Below are 16,375 nucleotides of genomic sequence, written 5' to 3' on the forward strand. Positions count from 1 at the left end.
CCCAGTTAGCAACACTAGCAAACTTTCAATTACCATATATGGGAAAGAGTCACATGGAGGTGAGCAGAGAAATAAAATAGTAAATTAAAATTAACCTATACTGATCCCACACAGTAAGCATCTACATCAGGGACAATGATGGGAAAGGCTGGGACAGCACCCTGGTTTAAGACTAATCTGTGGAACACAGGAAGAAATTAACTTGGGAAATCTGTGGGGAGAAAACATGAAAATAATAGGGTCTGCGCACTAGTGAAAACAGTTGAAAGGAAGGAGGGAAAGACGTAGGAAGGAAAGGAAGGGAGTGTGGAAAAGTAGAAAGGAAGGCAGAAAGGGAGAAAAGGGGAAGGAGGGAAGGAAAAGAGGGAGGGGTGGAGGGGGAAGAGGAAGAAACATTTATATAATGTTACATTGTGTCACTTACAAAGAGTTGAGCGGAATGATTTACACCCTCAATATTCCTTCTTTTTACTGATAGTAGCGTGCTGTGTATTGTAGAATTTTGTGTTTATTTCAGTGTTTGAAGTCTTTTCCCTATTGTGTCTAACTGAGCTGCCGTCTAGTCTCCCTCCTCACATTGCTGTGGTACGTTGGGGCTCCTTGTGTTTGGAACCTGACTCAGACACATTTCATAGCATCCCCAACAACACATTCCCACACCATGTTATTGAAGAGTAGCAGTCACAGCCTTCACCTTCCAGCTGGCTGAGGAAGTTCCATTCGACCCATCAGGGTGGAATCTACCCCATCTGGCCCTTGCAGGGGAGCCCTGCTTATGTTTGCTGCCACTGTACCAACGGCAAAAAATTGTCTCCCGAGGATGAGATGGTGGGGGGAGGCTCTGTTCTGTTCCTCCAGCAAAGGCACCACAAAATGTTGTATTTATATAGTGCCTTTAACTTAGTATAACATCCCAAGGTGCTTCACAGGAGCGTAATCAAACAAAAATTAACACCGAGCCACATAAGGAGATATCAGCACAGATGGCCAAAAGCTTGGTTAAAGAGGTAGGTTTTAAAGAGCAACTTAAAAGGAGGAGAGTGGTAGAGAGGTGGAGAGGTTCAGAGGGAATTCCAGAGCATGGGGCTGAGGCATCAACCCTCATCTACGTTATAGCACTGCACCCAAATCTGCATTGGACTCGCTGGTAGATGTGTGAAATCCTCCCCACACAAGAAATAGGAGCAGGAGTCGACCATTCGGCCCTTCGAGCCTGCTCCGCCATTCAATGAGATCATGGCTGATCTTCTGCCTCAACTCCATTCACCTGCCTTATCGCCATATCCCTTGATGCCCTTACTAGTCAGAAATCTATCGACTTCTGTTTTGAATATACTCAATGACTGAGCCTCCACAGCCCTCTGGGGTAGAGAATTCCAAAGATTCACCACCCTTGAGTGAAGAACTTTCTTCTCATCTCAGTCCTGAATGGCCTACCCTTTATCCTGAGGCTGTGGCCCCTGGTTCTAGACTCCCCAGCCAATGGAAACATTCTCCAAGCATCCACCCTATCAAGCCCTGTAATAATTTTGTAAGCTTCAATGAGATCCCCTCTCATTCTTCTGAATTCAAGAGCATACAGGCCTATTTTACTCAATCTCTTCTTATACGACAGTCCCGCCATCCCAGGAATCAATCTCATGAACCTTCGTTGCACTCCCTCTATGGCAAGTATATCCTTCCTTAGGTAAGGAGACCAAAATTGTACACATGGGGAACTGATGAACCAAGGAACCCTCTAATGCATTACTGCTGTTTCAATTCTGAACCCAGGAGACTGCCATTCCTGAGCCAGCCCCTAACATTTACATCACTAAATCTACCTGACACACACACAGCTATGGAAATTTGCTGTTATTGATCCCAGGACAGGGAGTTTTCCCGGTGTCCTGGCCAACATTCCTCCCTCAACTAATGCCACGAAAAACAGATTAACCTGTCTTTCACCTCATTGCTGGATGCAAAATGCAATCACTTAGAGCATGGCTCTACTCAAAAAGTTGTTCATTGGATGTGCAGCATTTTGGGTTGTTTGAGAGATGTAACAAGACGTTATGATTGCAAGGCTTCCCATCTTTTGAATGGATTTTGCTGGTGCTGCTTTTAATCAGCTACAGATATCAACAGGTTCACAGCTGCGAACATACACACACTGTCTCATGTTAAAGCAGTAACTTCTTCCTGCTCTGTCTGGGTCTCCATCTCTTGGAAGATGTAGGCCTAGAAATTCAGTGGGCTGCGCCACTCGTTAGCGCCTTAAGAGGGCACTTAGTGGGTTGGACGCCACTGCCCACGCCTCCCGCTAAATGACGTCATCGATGTGCGCAGCGTCCCGCTAACACCCCGATCGCGAAATGTAATAGCGCCCCCTGCTTTAACGCCGGTCGCTATTTGCGACCGGTTCAGGGGGGCCTACCTGCAGCTGTAGAGGTGCTGAGGTGCGGGGTGGCCATTTGTTTTTGCTGGCCGCCTGCCAGCACCTCTCCGCGCCGCCATCCCCAGCCTCCTGAGCCCCCCCCACACCGCGCGGAGTGCCGGCTGTGTTCCAAGAGCCAGGCACTTCTCCTCGGTGCCGGGCTCTTTTGCCGGCACTCACGATCTTTGATCGTGCTGCAGCAGGCCCCTGCCCTTTAAGAAGGGGAGGAAGGCCTGCAGTACCGCAGCATGCCATGCCGCAGTGTGTGGCGCTGCGGCACGTTGTGCTGCGATATTGAGTTGCAGCGCCCCCAAGAGGAATGCGGGGCGCCTCGAGTAGTGCCACGCTTCCCTCTGGGGCGCACAAAGTCAATTTCCAGCGGGCGGCCATGACTACTGCCGGGGCGCTACTTTTAACGCCCTGGCGAGGCTGGCGCCCCATTTGGCCATAGACTCTTGTAGGTGTATGGGGCATGGTGCTTTGGCCAAATGGCCATTCTTCGTGTGTAAGACTCAACACTGTGCACACGTGGACTATTCAACTGCAGTAAGCATCGCAGGGGACTACCTGTCCCATGTCCATGTGACGGCCGCGCACAGCACACTTCCCAGCAGGGGTCACCAGGTAGTGATCAGGGACAGGAATGCTGGCTGATTTGCCCAGGCGGGTTAGCTGAAATGATTTGGCCTGGGCATGTGGTGTGAAGGAGAAGGAAACGGGTTTGCACAGAACCACTTTTAACTGAGTCTTTGATCAGGACTCTTGGAGAAAAAATACATGGAAATTCTCCAATTTTTTTCTGAAGCTACCACAAGCATCAAAGGGTGAAAAGTAAAATGCTGAACATTCTGCTGCATGGGACGAGGTTTTACAATTCTAATCTGCTGGAAAACTGCACACGAGAAAGAAGGTAAAAAAAAGAAAGAGCAAAAGAAATAGAAAGCATAATTGAATGCAAGAAAAAAAAATTGCATTGCTTTAGTGTCTTTCGCAACCACCGGACATCCCGAAGTGATTCACAGCCAATTAAGTACTTTTTTTGGTGCAGTCATTGTTATAATGTGGAAACGCGACAGGCAATTTGTGCACAGCAAGCTCCCACAAACAGCAATGAGATAAATGACCAGATAATCTGTTTTTAGTGTTGTTTGAGGGTTAAATATTGACCAGGACACCGGGAGAACTCCCCTGCTCTTCTGCAAGTAGTGCCATGGAATATTTTACACCCATCTGAGAGGGTAGAGTGGACCTCAGTTTAATGTCTCATCTGAAAGGCGGCACCTCCGACAGTGCAGCACTCCCTCAGCCTTGCACCGAGGTGTCAGTGTAGATTATATGTGCAATTCTCTGGAGGAGGAGGTGGATCTATCCCAGCATCTTGGCAGCAAGTGAGAGGGGCTACCTCAGGAGTCACGTGGTGCTGCCTTTAGGATTTGGAATCCACCATGGACAGGGTCACGGAGGCAATCACAAACCTCATCAGTACAACAAGGCCCTGCAGGGAGTCACCCGCGGGATCATGGCCTTTCACAAAACGTTAGCAAGGACGGGCATTTAGGAACACTCAGCCATTCGAGCCTGTTCCTCCATTCAATTTGATCATAAGGAAAAGAAAGACTTACATTTCGATAGCGCCTTTCACGACCACCAGATGTCCCAAAGAACTTTACAGCCAATTAATTACTTTTGGAGTGTAGTCACTGTTGTAATGTGGGTAATCTGTATCTTAGCTCCATTTAATTGCCATTGATCCATATCCCTTGCTACTTTTACCTAACAAAAATCTATTAATCTTAGTCTTGAAAACCCGGATTGCTTTTGCTCATCTCCTAATTGCTCCACCGTGGCCAAGTGCCTATTCCTTGAGCACAAAAATCAACATAACAAAACAAATAGATTATCTGGTTGTTATCACATTACTGTTTGTGGGAGCTTGCTGTGCATAAATTGGCTGCCGCGTTTCCTACATTACAACAGTGACTACACTTCAAAAAGTACTTAATTGGCTGTAAAACGCTTTGGGGCTTCCGGTGGTCATGAAAGGTGCTAGAGAAATCCAAGTCTTTCTTTCTAAACTTTGTTTTTTCTTCCCCCTCTGTAAATTGCCTTGGGATGTTTCTACATTTAAAGTGTTCTCTAAATGTTGTTGAACTCAATTTACACCTCGCTAGCCTTTGGAGCTTCCACCAACATTGGGCCACATACACACACACACTTACACAGTCACTTCACCACAGGGGTTTTCAACCAGCATGCCCTGATTCCTGACAATCAGGCCCTTAAAGGTCAGGTAACAGACAGTCCATTTTTGTGCTTGGATTTCTTATTCACTGGTTTGTCCTGTTCTGAAATTCATGAGTCTGGAGATTTGGAAAGGGCTGTTCTTAGTGCTGTTGACTCATTTGTGGGTAATTCCTAAATAGAGCAACTTGAGATATGTGCAAACTAATTGGAGCAGAGATGTTATCTGCAGTCCCAGGGGCTCCACGGTACACACCTATATGATCCAGAAAGACAAAGGCTTGGATAGCCCTGCTCTCGGGTGCAGCAACCTACAAACTGCTCCATACACCAGCACTAGCTTTGTGATGTTAATCTGGAGCCCAGGCCTGATCTGAAATCAGAGTGATGACCTGGAGGGTGTAGACTCAGTGCATCCCCGTGATATCTGATCAGACTATAAATATAATGTGGTCTCCAACCAGGTATAAAAACTGCCTGGGGCTCCCTTGCCTGCAGTTAGTCAAAATGTTCAGAGAGCACGGGCCACTGCTGTCTACACTGGCTGAATTCAATTGCTGGGAGAGATACTCGGTCGGTGCATGCAAAGCGACATCTGGGTGAAACCCAAATTATAGCTCCCAGTCTCAGATTGCAGCATTGGGTGTCATAAAGTCAACCCCACAATAAACACAAGAAGACTGAGAGTGGGCAGTGTAAAACCAGGAGCATGATATAAATCATTGCTGATCAGCTAGTGGTGATCCTCGGTTAAAGGGACAAGAGTTAAAGATCCCCATCCATCCACCCCACCCCCACCCCCACCCCCACACAGTTGCCACTATTGTGTTGCGGGTAGTATTACTGTGAGGGGGGTATGTAGGTATTTGCATCAAGGTGCATGCAAGAGACTAAAGACAGATTGTTATCACTGTGACGGGGAGGCTGCAGGAACTGCAGAGGTTCAAGAAGGTGGCCCACCACCACCTTCTCAAGAGCAATTAGGGTTCAGCAATAAATGCCAGCCTTGCCAGCGTCACCCATATTCAGAAAATTTTTTAAAAGGTGCATTGCGGGGCAGAACAGAACATTTTTGGAAAGTAGTAAGAAATTCCATTCTGCACAACTGGAGAAAATGGATTAGCAAATATAGGCACTTCAAACTCTAAGTAGCAGTGAGACCAGTTTTGCTTTCCATAACTCTGAACACTTTTGTTTAGCTAATCCTTCCTCGTTTACTTACCAATCTCATCACACAGAATAAGAAAACACAAATACATAACTCACATAGGAGTACACAGGATATACGGCACAGAAACAGGCCATCCAGCCCAACCAGTCCATGCCGGCGTTTACGCTCCACTTGAGCCTCCTCCCGTCTTTCTTCATCTAAATCTATCAACATAACCCTCTATTCCCTTCTCCCTCATCTGTTTATCTAACTGCCCCTTAAATGCATCTATACTATTCGCTTCAACCACTCCCTGTGGTAGCAAGTTCTACACTCTCACCACTCTCTGGGTAAAGAAGTTTCTTCTGAGTTCCCTATTGGATTTCTTGCTGACTATCTTGTATTGATGGCCTCTAGTTTTGCTCTTCCCCACAAGTGGAAACACTCTCTCTGTATCTACTCTGTCAAAACCTTTCATAATTTTAAAGGCCTCTATTAGGTCACCCCTCAGCCTTCTCTTTTCAAGAGAAAAGAGACCCAGCCTGTTCATCCTTTCCTGATATGTATACCCTCACCTTTCTGGTATCATCCTTGTAAATCTTTTTTCACCTTCTCCAGTGCCTCTATATCCTTTTTATAATATGATGATGGAAATTGTACACAGTACTCCAAGTGTGGTCTAACCAAGGTTCGATACAAGTTTAGCATAACTTCACTACTTTTCAATTCAATTCCTCTAGAAATACACCCTAGTGTTTGGTTTGCTTTTTTATGGCCTTGTTAACCTGTGTCGCTAATTTCAGCTACTCACTGCTCAACTCTGCTCCCTCCCAGCAATCTAACTTTGTTCACTCATGTCGGCACCCTGCCCAGGTGGAAGGCCGCTCCCACAGCCAAAAGCTGTGAACTGTTTCTCTTACAGAAACTTGTTAACTCATTCTTTCTGTGAGCTTAAACGCTCACGCGTGGACGGGCTATTCGACTAGGGGAAGGCATCACACCAAAAATCCACCTCCTAGCGGGAGTCGCTGAATGGCAACTGACAGTGGGACCCCTCCATAATGTGGGGTTCTGAGATCACTGGTAGGGCCTAGATTATGGCTGCGATTAACTGGGAACAGTCCCACCTTTCATGCAAATGTTAACACTTAAATGCGACGCATTTTTGTGGAAAATACTCGTTTTAAATATTTTCTGCTTCCATCTGTACACGATGCTCTAACGGTAGAGTGCACGTTAGTAAATATTGTGCAGGTGGGCCATCCCAGACATTCCTGCTCCATTCTCCCTCCTTCAGATGGTGACCAACCTGCTGCACGCTGACTGTACATCACTTGTTCCTAATCTGAGGCCAGGCACAGAGCTTGACCCCACCCCACGCTGCAGCCCCACCTGGGGAGCCCTAGCTGCAATGTCAACACAGGGTGATTCCTCTTTCGTACAACTATAACATCACAGTATTTGGATATCACAGGCTGGGAGAGAGGAAAACAGGGTGCTGGGATGCACCGGTGTAAATCAGCTCTCCAAACCCACAGGCAACAACGGAGAAAGGCCCGATAGATATGCAAATCTTTCTAAGTTCACTGCAGCCAGTGTTAAAATCCTTAATTGTACCTAAAATTTAGGTCAAGCAGAATCCTATTCCCATCTCTGCATCAACACTAGACTGGCGTGTAAATGTACCCGAATCACTCCCTGGTTTTACAGCTGAGAGCAGGCGTTGGTTAGCGGCAGGTTGGAGCACATTGCCAATTATATCTTGCAATGAGTCTCTGGGAGAAGTAGAGAGTGTTACGGTGACAGCACACGGACCATTTCATTCACTCCACAGGCTCTAAAGATGAGTATCAGGTCATGCCAGTGAAACAAAGCCACCATCCCACAACAAGCCTATCCCTCCATGTTGAGGAGAGGTCAGTGGCAAAATGCAACTTGGGTTGTTAACTCTAGTTGGCCATATTCCTGGAGGGTTTATCACATGACCTACCGCCGCCAACTGCCCCGCCCCCAAGCTCCCGCCATTGGTCACCCCACACGTCCATCCTCAGGGCGACACCTTCCTACACCAATGGCAAAGCAAATAGACTCATTACCTGATTAGATGATTCTTCACTGTCAGTCAAACACTTTTTTTCCTCCTTTCTGACATTTTTATAACTTTAAAACAATCACTATTTTTAACGCCCCATGACCTTTTTCCTGGGTTTGCTCGCAACAGTCTCCTGGACATTAATCTTTAATTCCAGGAGACTCCAGGGTAAACCGGAAATGTTGGCATTCCCACTCCGTGTGCAAGTGTGCAGGAGGGCAACTGACGCCATGCAGTTATTGGGGCGGTGACAGTTGGCTCCACACCACCCACCCCCCCCACCCCCCCCCCCCCCGAGCCCAGGCTCCACTCCCCCCCCCAGCCCAGACGCCACTCCCCCCCCAGCCCAGACGCCACTCCCCCACCCCAGCCCAGACTCCCTCCACCCCAGCCCCCCACCCCAGACTCCCTCCCCCCCACCCCAGCCCAGACTCCCTCCCCCCCACCCCAGCCTCCCTCCCCCCCACCCCAGCCCAGACTCCCTCCCCCCCACCCCAGCCCAGACTCCCTCCCCCCCACCCCAGACTCCCTCCACCCCACCCCAGCCCAGCCTCCCTCCACCCCAGCCCAGCCTCCCTCCACCCCCCCAGCCCAGACTCCACCCCCCCAGCCCAGACTCCACCCCCCCCAGCCCAGACTCCACCCCCCCACCCCAGCCCAGACTCCCTCCCCCCCACCCCAGCCCAGACTCCCTCCCCCCCACCCCAGACTCCCTCCACCCCACCCCAGCCCAGCCTCCCTCCACCCCAGCCCAGCCTCCCTCCACCCCCCCAGCCCAGACTCCACCCCCCCAGCCCAGACTCCACCCCCCCCCAGCCCAGACTCCACCCCCCCAGCCCAGACTCCACCCCCCCCCAGCCCAGACTAACAGGACCACCCCGCCCCTCATTTAAAACAGCGGCGCGATGAATAAAGCCATTCCACCCATCTTAGTCCATCCCTCAGGAAGCACCTGACAGCTCTGCAGACATCACTTGAAAAGAGCAACATCCTATCAATAACAATCCTTTACAGCAATAAGAAGCAACGGTTTGAAGGATGGGGAACAGTGCTGGGACAATGACCCTGGCAGTTAATTGTTCAGCGATTGCAGCCCTTCTCTGGGTTAGCATCCAATGCTCTCCTTCCTCCAACAAGCAGGCCTCTATCTCCACCCTGCGGGGTTTCATGTTAAAAGGTTTCCGCTGGAATCAGCAGCTGGCCATCATTAGGGTTCGGAAAGATTCTGTGCTCGGAGCGCTCCAGGGGCCCTCGAACGGGCTTGGGAGGGTTTCTACAAACACTGGCAGAAGAAGCAGAGCCTCCTAAACATTACAACAGACACTCCAAAAGTACTTCATTGGCTGTAAAGCGCTTTCAGACGGCCGGTGGTGGTGAAAGGCGCTATATAAATCAAAGTCTTTCTTTTTTCTTCCCTAAACAGGCCCTCATCGGGACAGGCTCGCATGGGCTGGAGTCAGAGTGAAACACACACACACACAAAACATGCCAATGATGTCCGCTCCACTTCCTAGAGCCAGGGGCCGCGAAACCCTCCTCCCAGTGAGTGGACACGATAAGCCGAGTCTGGCAGGTGGTGTCAGTTCCATGATCTATTTCCATCAGTTTTATGGGAAGGAGAGCAATCTAAATTAAATATGATCTGTGCCCCTTAGAAAAACTCACCGGGGCTCGGAAATCCCCAGGGCAGAGACACAAGTTGTTGTAAAATCCCGCGGGGATTAAACCCAAACCCAACATTCGTTCTCATTAACAGCGCTCGGTAGGTGTAAACCCTCAAGAGATGACAGGACCAAACCCTGCCTTGTGCAGACGCGGTCAGTCCCGCCTGTGTCTGGGATCAGGGGTGTTTGTAATGATTTAGGCAGAGGGTCGGGGCTGAGGGCCCCTCCTTACCTTTCCTTATAACTCCGTGGTCCTGTATGAGCAGGCTCGGGTCCTCCGTGTGCTGTAACCAAAAAGAAATCCTGGTTTAAGGGATGACTCCACGCTCTGAACCCCCAAGTGGGTGGCAGTGCCCGAAATCCGAGCGGCCGCCTTTCATTTAAGATGAGCTGGCACTACAGCGATATCCTTTACCCCTCTACACTGAGAACCTCGAGCACTGACTATTACAACCACATCAAAGGGCGAGATTCGAGGAAAGCTTATAACAGAATCAGACTGCACAGAAGGAGACCATTCAGCCAATCCTGCCTGCGAACATAAACCGATTAAAAACACTCCTGAAAAAGCATTCACTGAATGAAGCTGTTAAAGATCATTTGAAACATATCAAAGTGATGCAACCATTAAATATATTAAAACTAAATATTTGAATGAAATACTTCATGAAAACGAAAGTGCCAGTGAAATACTTAGCCGGGTTTTTCGTGCTTTTTCATAAGGAAGAGAGGAATGAAACAGGCAGTTTGGAGTAAATAATGTTTAGAATTAGCATTCAAAAACAATGAATAAATAAAATGCTAAATGAATGAATTATTCTCCGCGGGGGTTCCCATGGGTGATGTCGCTGCGTTTTCGAATTCTCCCTGGCAGTGAATGGGATTCATTTCGCGGTTCCAGCAAACCCCGACACGTGTGCCGCGGTAAAGATGTTTCAGAGAATGTGATGGGAGCCTTCCGGCCCGGACCCCCTCCCCCGCCCCGGGCCCCCTCCCACATTCATTAAAAGAACAGGCCCTTTGTTCAGAGCTCGCCTCCTTTAATAAGAGCCACCGTCCGCCGCTGGCCCGCGTTTCACTGCTTCCTCCCCTCACAGCTCATGTTAAAATCCTCTGATACATCCCGTCTAGAATTACCGAGCAGCCCAGCACTTACACCCGCGAAAAGAATTCTTCATTCAAGAATTAGAATCTTAAAACCAAATGCATTTCAAACATTATTTAAAGGGAGAGATCTGCGTTCGTTTAAAACATTTATTTAATGGTAAATCTATTCTTATTTTGAAGTATTTTAAGCCAGTCATTACAAACATGGAAACGGTAACTGTTACCGGGCGCTGGGAAGTAAGAGGGAAATATCCGTCCGAGACAATTGATTAATAAACATTAACATTTAATTAAAATTTCCAGTATTCGATTTGCAGACATTGTCTGGTTAAAAAGAAGGTACTTTACATTCAAGTCACACTTGTTATCGATTTGTCCATGAGGTTTTTTTAAATACTTGCTGTGAAGGTCTCTGTCTGAGTGCTTGGTATCTGAAGGTATTAGAGGATTTGAATAGCTTTGAATTGGACAGGAGGACACCAGGTTCTGTAATCTAACGCGAAGGCGAACAACTTGCACTAACGGATGGGTTGACTTGACACGATTAAATCTACCCCTGTGATATCTGAGTATGTTAACAGATTAATCTAAAAATAGTTACCCACCCCGGTTTTTTATATACACAAAATTAGTTCATAGATCCAACATTGAATCAAGACTCCGCTTATTTCTGCTCTTGGAGGGGTGGGTGGGGGGCGGTGGTCTCAGCCCTTGTACACTTCCCCCTCTTATCTCGCTCTAAATCTACAGGCTATCTATAGCCCGAGATCCCAGGGTCTTCTCAAAGCCCGATGCCGCCGAGTCTTGTATTCGTTCCGATATTACAAAATTAAACAATTAAATGCTAACTTTGAAGTGATTTATTTGGGGAATAATTAGACAAGCATTATTTAGTTGCTCTTTTCGGGTGCTTAAAACGTCATAAGCAAAACATGTCGAGAACTCGGCGTACCTGCACCTCGTCCATGGTGTTGACCACATCGTGCATGTTGAGGTTTTCAGCCAAGGCCGTGTCCATGTGGTGAGTCCCGGGGATGAGGATCTCTGGGCGGCGGATCTCCCTCCTGGGCTCGAGTGCTGAGAGCTGTGTGGCCAGGCCGATCCGTTGGTGGTGAGAAAGTCCAGGCTCATGGTTCTGGCGGCCCGGCCACCCCGAGTGCTGTTGCTGCTGCTGTTGATGCAGGACGTTGAGAGAATAAGGGTCGCTCAAGTGGGAATAGTGGTCCGAGGATTGGGTGTAGGCGAGGGGCTGGTACGGAGGGGGGAAGTAGGGCGGCTGGAAGTCGGAACTTGGGGTATGAGACAGCGGAGGAGCTGCGGAATACAAGTGCTGGGTAACTGCCCCGAGTTGGGGCAATCTCGGAGTCCCATTGCTAGTCCCATCGTGTCGATCCTGGGGAGACATGGAAAGGTTTTCATTCAGATTAGCGACGGTCTGAATTCTGAACATGTAAAAACAGTCAGTAATCATTGCCTCTGCAGGGCTTGCGGGATCTTTAAGACTTAAAACGCTGAATCAATATCCTTAAAAAATAGCTCTCAAGCCAGTCTGCCTTTTAATCACGGCTTTCCTCGTGAAATATATATTTTTTAAGTTGATATCTTATCTTTACTTCATCGGGGTCCCTGACCGATCGGATATTGACGAAATATAATGCTGAGGCGTCAGAGAAAGGGAATTGGTGTCTCAATACTAGAAGGTGGGGAGCATCGCATCAGTGGGGAAGATTGTGACACCTCCCAGAAATGAGCTTTCAGTTACTAATACTGAACGCACAAAATAAACTATTTCTCCCCAAAAAATCCCGCCAGACAATCCCCAATCTAAAAGAAATTCACCTCCAATCCGCACTCAGATAACTGATCAGATTTTAATAAATCTCCTGACATTTTATTTAAATGAATAATCCAGCCACAGTCCTCCCATTGTCTGCATGCCAATTGAATCGCATGTTTTTTAAAGAAATTCACAAGAGTGGACAATCTTATTTGTCCAAAATTATTTCGGAGCTGTTTTGTTTTTTCCTGTTGTTTTCACAAGTACAACATCGGATATTCTTAAACCGCAGTTTTGGATCTCAAATTAAAAGGAATTATTGACCTGAGGCATTTAATTATTTTATACACATATGAAGACTAAATTTATGCCAAAATAAAATTGCCACGGTATTTCCCGAGAGCAATTTACAGCCCAAATACCGTATCCCAACAGGTTTGTATTTGCATTTAAGAAGATTTAAAAAAATAAAGTTATAATTTTTCCCAAAGTTTGGAAACGAAAGCGCAGCGGCCGATAAAGGAACTTTTACATATTTTTAATCTGATGTCGATCAGATTTAACCATTGAGAGCCCACTTTCCATTACAAGAACACAGACAAAATGGAGCTAAAACTGCATGGCTCAAACTAGATAAGATAGAAAACTAGTTTCCTCTCCCCGCAAAGCCCCGAATTATTCATGATTCGAAGGGGTACGAGAGTTAGCAAGACGGTGAACAGATAACGTTGCGAAGAGTCAATTGTTCAGATTGCTGGTGGAATGTTGTTAATTCAGTCATTAATGTTATAGCGACAGTTAATGAGCGGAAGAAAGCTAGCAATCGAGCGTAAAGCCAGCTACTGTCTGCTCTGTGTTCTAAATGATATGCATTGACCGACAGAAAGAGCTGTAGCGATCAGCGAGAAACAAGGCAGCGCTAGGTTAGCGACCGTGGGCAGTGAATGGGTCGCTGGACTCTGAAAAGCTAAACGAAGGGTGGGAAAAGAATTAGGGGAAGGAGGCACCTCGGGGCCCTGTTCAAACACAACGGCACTCTGTCATATGGAGGAGAGGTGAGCTAGGGTCAGGAGGGTTCAATACAGCGGCAGGAGGCTGTCTGGCCCCTGAGTCCGAGTTTCATTGAGGTAGCTATCATCCCTGAAAGGAGGGAGGTTATCGATCGCTGAACACCTCCCCTTCCTGCCCCGCTCCTGCTTTCCCGGTGTCACTCCAGCGCTCTCTTGCTGTGAAGTTCCCCGAATTGTTCTCCCACAAACCAGTTAAACTGGATCGTCAAGTCGCAGCCCCTCGCTTCTTGTTTCATTGGGGAACGCACTGTCACTGGGCGGCTCTCTGCAACGCTTTGGACCTTAGCTGCTCCCGACCGACCGGAGCCCCGCCAACCCGCGCCTTTAAAAACCAACTGCACCTGTCTGACCATTATCTACTTCTTAAAAAGTCCTTGAAAAAACGCTCTCAAGTATTTTGTTGAAATTGCGCAATCTGTTCGTATAAAAGTTCTAGCTAAAGAATATTGGGCTCCGGGTGCGCACATTAACTGGGTGACCCTCAGAGGTTTAAGTTCATGGATATTAGTTAACACAAGAGGATGAATGGGATATGAACGATGAGGGAGAGGATTATAAAAAGCTGTAAGTAATTAAGCTGCCAAAAGCGGCACTGGAGTTTAATGAGACACAACTTCTCTATTAATACATTACTAACATTGTTCACTGAGGATTACTGAGGAGCAACTTCATTCAACGCTGAGTTTTTCCAGCATTTTCTGTTGTTATTTCATTCAACTCTACTTGTTAAAGTTAGTAAAAGGGAAGGTGTCTGAGATCTTCCCAAGTTAAAACACGATTTAACCTCCCTCCCCCCACCCCGGCCCCCTTGCAGCAAGTCACCAGTTTTGAACATCCATCTCTCGCTCGTTCTCACCTCGCAATCGTCTTCGTACTTGACATTGTCAGCTAGTTTCCACAACATGTTCAGTCCCCGCGGTGAAATAAACTCAAGAGCAGCCCAGCCTCGCAATCCAACTGTTCGGTGATATGAAACCTGCTGTCTCTCTCTGCCGATGTCTGATCTCCCTCTAATGGCCAATGGCTCTTGGCTGTGCCTCCAATGAGTATGTAGTTCTGCGGGCGGAAACCGGCAGGCTCCTCCACCCCGGGGGCGGGGCTTCAGTGCCCGACGTCATGTGAACGTCCAGTGACGCAATCGACTCCCGGTCGAATCACAAGCCACCCGGCGATGCGGGAGCGTATCAGGTTTCAGGGGCACGCTATTGGCCGCTCCGAGCCCTGCTCCAGATGCCTCTTTCTGGGGGTAGCAGAGCCTCCACATCTTTCATAGAAAGCATATCACCCGCCCGCTCCCTCACTCCATTCAGCATTGACCAGCGCTTTCAATTCAGTATTAACATGGGCTTTGCAGCGTTAAACTTCTAAACTCTCCGATGTTAGAAATTATTTTTATCCTGCTCCACCCCCTCCACGCATCATTTCTGAATCAACTATATCATTGCAATATCTCCCTCTTTACACAAAAGGAGCGCTTTCACGGAACCATGGTCAGTTACCCTCTCAGGAGGATCTATTCGGTCCGAAAGATGATCCTAGTTGAAATGTGATTGTGTTGACGGGGGTCTCCCGGTGGCTTTTGGCGCGATTGCTCGAGTTATAGCGAGTGCTTCAGGCTGGGTGTTGAGTGGAGAGTGCGGCCGCGCTCCCTGCCAATCCTGCCACACTCCCAGTCACAAATCGCCACCGTTCACCCAAGTACAGTCCCTCGCTGAGACTCGCTTCTGCGCCTCCGTGCAAACGTCTAATTCTTTCATTCTGTTTTTCTTACAACTAATTTTTAAAAAAATAAACCGAAATGTTTACTCCGGAAATCTCTGAGCTAACAGCGATTCTCTGCTCCTGACAGCTGGGGATTCAGTTGGTGTGCGTTGAGTTATGGGATTTGGTGCAGTCATCTCTGCTACTGGATAAACTGTGAGAATCAGTTCTAAATGAAGTAACCCGGGAATGAGTAAAATCTGCACTAACACTTCAAAGAAAGTCACTTTAAAAGACACCTGGAGAGGCGGTGAGACATCAGGGCGAGCCTTTCCCCGGTCCCACTGACTGACACGCTTTGCCTGAAGATTCAGTGCCTTTTCTCACATTTCTTCAGGAAATGTCTTTTTTAAACTGAGGGTGGATATCGGGATATTTTGACGGGCTCCTTCTCGGTAGGAATCAGATTACACAGTCCAGTTCCCAGATCTCCTATGCAAATGGAGCTGACTGTAGCAAGCGAGTCCTGAGAGCGACCGATTCCCCTCCACACAGAGACTCCAATGGAGCAAATCCCTCTACTCCCCTTTATCCAGATCGTGTGTAGTCAGGTTTTCATTTAAATAGGGGTTGAGTCCGAGTGCACACGCGATGTGAGATATCCGCACACTGCCCATTCCCCAGTCTCTGTGTAATATACACAAGAATTATTCTGGGAAGATATGTTGTGAATCCTCAGGAGAGTTTCCTTCCCTCTCTTGCTGGATTTCCCCCCACTTTCCATATTCCCTTCAATGCACAGTGACTGACAGCGTTAGCTTTGAGTCAGGAATGCTGTCAAAGGTTAGCGTTAACGAGGCCGATTGTTTGCATAGATTCAACTATCCCGTTTCTCAATCCGTCCGTCTTGCAGAGTACACGGTTGGTAACATACTGAAAGGAAACGGATTTACCGCTGTAAATGTGCAGTACCTATGCTTTGAATTGACTGCATTCGTTTTTAATGATAGGATCACAGATGGTTATAATTATTGTTAAAAGATTCCCAGTCTAGTAAACAACACGCTGTTTGCTGTCGGTGACATGTTTTAATGTCTCGGGGGTTGTAAGTGATTTTGTTGACATTATCTTATCCTGCTCCATTATCACAGTCTGAG

The 16,375-nt window shown here is 47.7% G+C and overlaps 1 protein-coding gene across 1 annotated transcript in view; it reads right to left on the reverse strand.

Annotated features, from left to right (window-relative positions):
* The window catches only part of LOC147108498 (transcription factor AP-2-alpha-like), a 118,822-nt gene extending 104,246 nt beyond the window's left edge, over positions 1-14,576 (reverse strand). Inside the window, exons 1-3 of the mRNA XM_086005146.1 lie at positions 14,374-14,576; positions 11,623-12,063; positions 9,796-9,847 (exon numbers count right to left, since the gene is read on the reverse strand). Coding sequence (XP_085861272.1) covers positions 9,796-9,847; positions 11,623-12,063; positions 14,374-14,421 — 541 coding nt within the window. The 5' untranslated portion in view covers positions 14,422-14,576. The remainder of the gene's footprint in view (positions 1-9,795; positions 9,848-11,622; positions 12,064-14,373) is intronic.
* Positions 14,577-16,375: the final 1,799 nt, after the last annotated feature.

The sequence above is a fragment of the Somniosus microcephalus genome, chromosome 13, assembly GCF_052327205.1.
Source record: "Somniosus microcephalus isolate GS21.2 chromosome 13, FLI_Smic_1.0, whole genome shotgun sequence".
Classification (NCBI taxonomy): Eukaryota; Metazoa; Chordata; class Chondrichthyes; order Squaliformes; family Somniosidae; genus Somniosus; species Somniosus microcephalus.